At 48.1% G+C, this 3,916-nt stretch overlaps 1 protein-coding gene across 4 annotated transcripts; it reads right to left on the reverse strand.

Moving 5' to 3' along the window:
• Positions 1–2,050: 2,050 nt before the first annotated feature.
• On the reverse strand, positions 2,051–3,652 carry pou4f1 (POU class 4 homeobox 1). 4 transcript variants are annotated; one of them, XM_056279105.1, is made up of 3 exons: positions 3,530–3,652; positions 2,776–3,049; positions 2,051–2,727 (listed from the first exon to the last, which is right to left on the reverse strand). In XM_056279105.1, exons 1-3 carry the CDS (start codon positions 3,650–3,652, stop codon positions 2,051–2,053), a joined length of 1,074 nt encoding a protein of 357 aa, XP_056135080.1. The 4 variants fall into 4 exon arrangements, with proteins under 4 accessions (XP_056135080.1, XP_056135079.1, XP_056135078.1 ...); XM_056279104.1 differs by having other exon boundaries at positions 2,051–2,730; XM_056279103.1 differs by having other exon boundaries at positions 2,051–3,043.
• Between the last annotated feature and the right edge of the window lie 264 nt (positions 3,653–3,916).

Raw genomic sequence — 3,916 nt, forward strand, 5'->3', positions numbered from 1 at the left:
CCCCCCATTTCTGCTCCTGTTCTCTTTACATTCAACATCATATGAGCACGTGCACAGCACGCGATTGTCATGTTGTTGTCATTATTACTGTGTAAAATGTGTTATTTCTACACAGATTATCAGCACTCGTGTCCATCGTAATTATGGCAGATGGGCAAAAGAGCGCGTGCGTGCCCCCCCCCCATATTATTCTGAATTATCTCAAACTCTGGTCTTTTCTGTGCTTTAAGAGGTAAAATCCATCTTTTGCTCGGTTTTGAACCATGATTTGTATATATATATATATATATACACCCTTTACCAAGACCTGCGAGTTGCCTGTAGTTTTCCGATAGTACCCTCTTCTCGTTCGATTTGAAATACAGGAAAATATATCAGAAAATAATATATATGAGCAAATATATACCAGACAATTAATTCAGCGTTCTCGTATTCAATCGGTGTCGCGTCACTGAGGTGAAATAAGTATAAGCCATTTCTGGTCGCCTGTTACGAGGCCTACCTATACCAATCCCGCCTCCCATCAGCACGACACAAACATTTAAAGTGAAACTCATCATCATCATCATCACAGTCATGCTGCCTTATCAAACCCAGGAATGCGTGTAGGATTTTTTTTCTTTTTTTCCGTTTATTAGAAGATTGCTGGAACACACCTCCCTGTTCAGATTTGGCTTACAGGATGAGTAACACCAATGGAAAGGAAGAAGGACAACAGAGAGTGGGGAGGCTCGTGACAGGAGGGACCGCGGGGACGTGTCCGGGATGCGCGCGGCGCCGCAGTCATTGTAAACATACTTGTGTGTGTGTGTGTGTGTGTGCACAAAAGTAACGCATTACTTACACAAACGCTTCCGTTAACAATTAACACGACAAACAACGTGGTGGTCATCAATGTGGGGAAACAAAAACAGGCATTTAAACAGTGACGTACACACCATCCACAAAAAAGAGGGTCTAAGGATCTACCGGAAGTAGTGATTCTCTGTCCAATGCATAGAGAGTTTGCACCGCAAACTAACACAGTAGCTAGAGGAGGAATCACCTGGTTACATAGCGGGACCGTCTGGGGTCTGGTTTTTTTTTAGAATTACTTATTTTTGTTACTACTGTGAAAGCCAAATAGTGTCGATAGAAAATAGGCCCTATATAAATTTATTTCCAAAAAAAAACAAAACTGGGGAAACGACTTCTGAGAAGTGATAAAGTGATGTTTGTATATACAAAACCATTTCCACATAATCGGTCTTAGTAAGTCAAGGTGGTGTTTTGTTTGTTTTTTTTTCTTCTCTCTCTCCCTCCCTCCGTCTCTGTGCAAATTCAAAATAAATATATCTATAGAAGTGACAGCCTACGCTTCCGCCATCCGGAGGCTGATGAATCGGGATTTCATGCAGGCCTTAAAATAGATGTATGACGTTTGTAACTTGGTTTTGAGTTTCGAGCAGCCTCCAAATAATAATAATACAAAACATAAATAAATAAATAAGTGGAAAATATGAATGAATAAATAAATAAAACGAGGATCATAAATAATTCAGCAACGACGACGAAAATAATCAAACCCAACACAGATCAACAATCAATGAGGTAATTCGTAAATGGCTATAGAGTACTTCAAATAATATAGGCCTATCAGAAGACAATAACTCGCTGTAGGGTCGAGCAAATTACCCCCCCCCCCCCTCTCTCTCTCTCTCTCTGTTTCTTTTTCCCACGTGTGTTTAAAAGGCAATGCTGACGTCGGTAGACTTTCCCTCGAAACAACTGAGCGAAACTTGTGTTAATCTGTTATTTGCATACTTCACATTCACCGATAAAAGTGAAAATAAACAGGATATATGAAGCCTCGTAACACGTGTGTGTGTGTGTGTGTGTGTCTAAAGTCCGTTGTGCACCAGCGTTGAAAACCCGTTGGAGACAAAAGACTGAAAGTTGGTGTCCTATATTAATATTGTTCCTTGGTCCCCAAATTCAGTCACGCGACACTTTTCTCTTTTTTTGTGTTTGTGTGTGTGTTTGTTTGTTTGTGTTTGTTTTGTCTGGCCCATCAGTGGGCGGCGGAAAATTTCAACCTCTTTTGCTTCTGTCTTTGGTTACAAAACCACACGCGCACCACGTTTTTTTTGAGGTCCAACTTTTCGGCGATAGCCGCTATTTTCTCGGACGACGGTCGGGGCTGCACCGCGAAGTAAGCCTCCAGGGACCTCTTCTCGGGCGCCGCGATCGAGGTCCTCTTGCGTTTCTTTTCCCCCCCGTTGAAAATGTCCGGTTTGCTCAGTTTCTCCCTCTGGGCCCCCTCGGCCTCCTCCAGCCAGGCCTGCAGGATGGGCTTGAGCGCGATCATGTTGTTGTGGGACAGAGTTAACGACTCGAATCGACAAATTGTACTTTGGCTCAGAGAGCCCACGCCGGGGATTTTAAGATTAGCCAGGGCGCCGCCCACGTCCGCCTGGGTCACCCCCAGCTTGATCCTCCTCTGTTTGAACCGCTCCGCGAACGCCTCCAGTTCCCTAGGGTCCGTGTCCGAGTCGTTGATGGAGGGCAGTCCGTTATTAGTCAGCCCCGGACCCCCCTGACCCCCTCCGTGGTGGCCAGGTAAGAGACCGTGGTGGGTGAGGGGGGAATTCATGTTCATAGCAGCCTGGTGGGAGAGGTGGCTCAAGCCGTGCATGTGCGAGTGCGGGTGAGCGGCGGTGGAGAGGAGCCCTCCGCCGCCGCCGCCGCCTCCTCCTCCGCCGCCGCCGCCTCCTCCCCCGGCCCCGTCGTGCGCGCTCATGAGGGCCAAAGACGGCGAGGTGATATGGTCCATTAAGTCCGGAGGCTCCAGGTTCTGGTGGGGGTGGTGGTGGTGGTGGTGGTGATGGTGGTGGTGGGCCAGTGGCACGGTGGAGGTCGACGAGCATGGCACGGTGTTCATCGTGTGGTAGGTCGCGTCGGGCTTGAACGGGTGCGTCTTGCCCTGCGACACGGCGATGTCCACGGCCGCCAGAGCTTCGGCGCGGGCCAGCAGGGTCTCATCGAGGCTCGCGAATATGTTACTCTGCAGCTATATACGGTGGGGAAATTAAAGAAGGGGACAAAAGAGAGGGGGGAAAAGAGGGGAGAAAGAATAAAGGGAATGAATGACATGATGCATTTAACAAGAGAGAGACGCAGAGAGAGAGAGAGAGAGAGAGAGAGAGAGAGAGAGAGAAGGGGGGGCACGGAAAGAGAACAACAAATACACGGATCTGTCAGCCGGGACCTTTGACAACACTTAACAGACTCCCCAAGTCATAGAAATGTATTCAGGAAGGGTGAAGCCAGGCTTTGCGTGAGCCTGCTCCGGCAGAGATCACAGGCTGCTGGAGTGACTGCTGAGGAATAACATGAAAAACACATTAAGCGCGCCTTGGCACAATGTGCCTCGGAGCGCCCCTTCTTATTACGCACACACCGCATTCGGTAATACGTGCAGCTTGGATACAAGAAAGGAAGAAGAAGAAGAGGAAAAAAAGGAGTGTTTTTCTTTTTGGAGATAATTTACCTGTGGAGTTTGCAGACAGGCTCTCCTAATGGCTTCCGAGCTGGAATGTAGGGTGGTGTACTTGTGCTCGGGTAAGGACGGGTGCATGGCGAAGTGCGGCTGTTTGCTGTTCATGGACATCATCTTGGCGAGCTTCTCCAATTAAAGTGCACACGGATAAAGGGGGGAAACGACTAGAAGAGACGGAAAAAACAGTCATAGATGTACCGCGATCCTTTCTGCCTGTCCAGTAATGACGCAATAGTACAGTTCGCTGTGCCGACTTCAGCCTTGAGCCCGGAGATCAGAGAGATGCCTGCAGTCTCTCAGACGCACTTATCTGTCTACTGGGTTTCCCACTGCTGGGGGATGAGAGGAGGCTCTCTTACACCTGAGCGCCTCAGATCT

Source organism: Lampris incognitus, chromosome 4, assembly GCF_029633865.1.
Source record: "Lampris incognitus isolate fLamInc1 chromosome 4, fLamInc1.hap2, whole genome shotgun sequence".
NCBI classification, from domain to species: Eukaryota; Metazoa; Chordata; class Actinopteri; order Lampriformes; family Lampridae; genus Lampris; species Lampris incognitus.

Excerpts from the sequence above, each read along its gene's own strand:
- pou4f1 (XM_056279102.1), bottom strand. The coding sequence starts at position 3,652 with ATGATGTCCATGAACAGCAAACAGCCGCACTTCGCCATGCACCCGTCC. Across the intron at positions 3,050-3,529 it reads CCTGTCTGCAAACTCCACAG|CTGCAGAGTAACATATTCGC; the intron begins GTAAATTATCTC and ends CACCGTATATAG.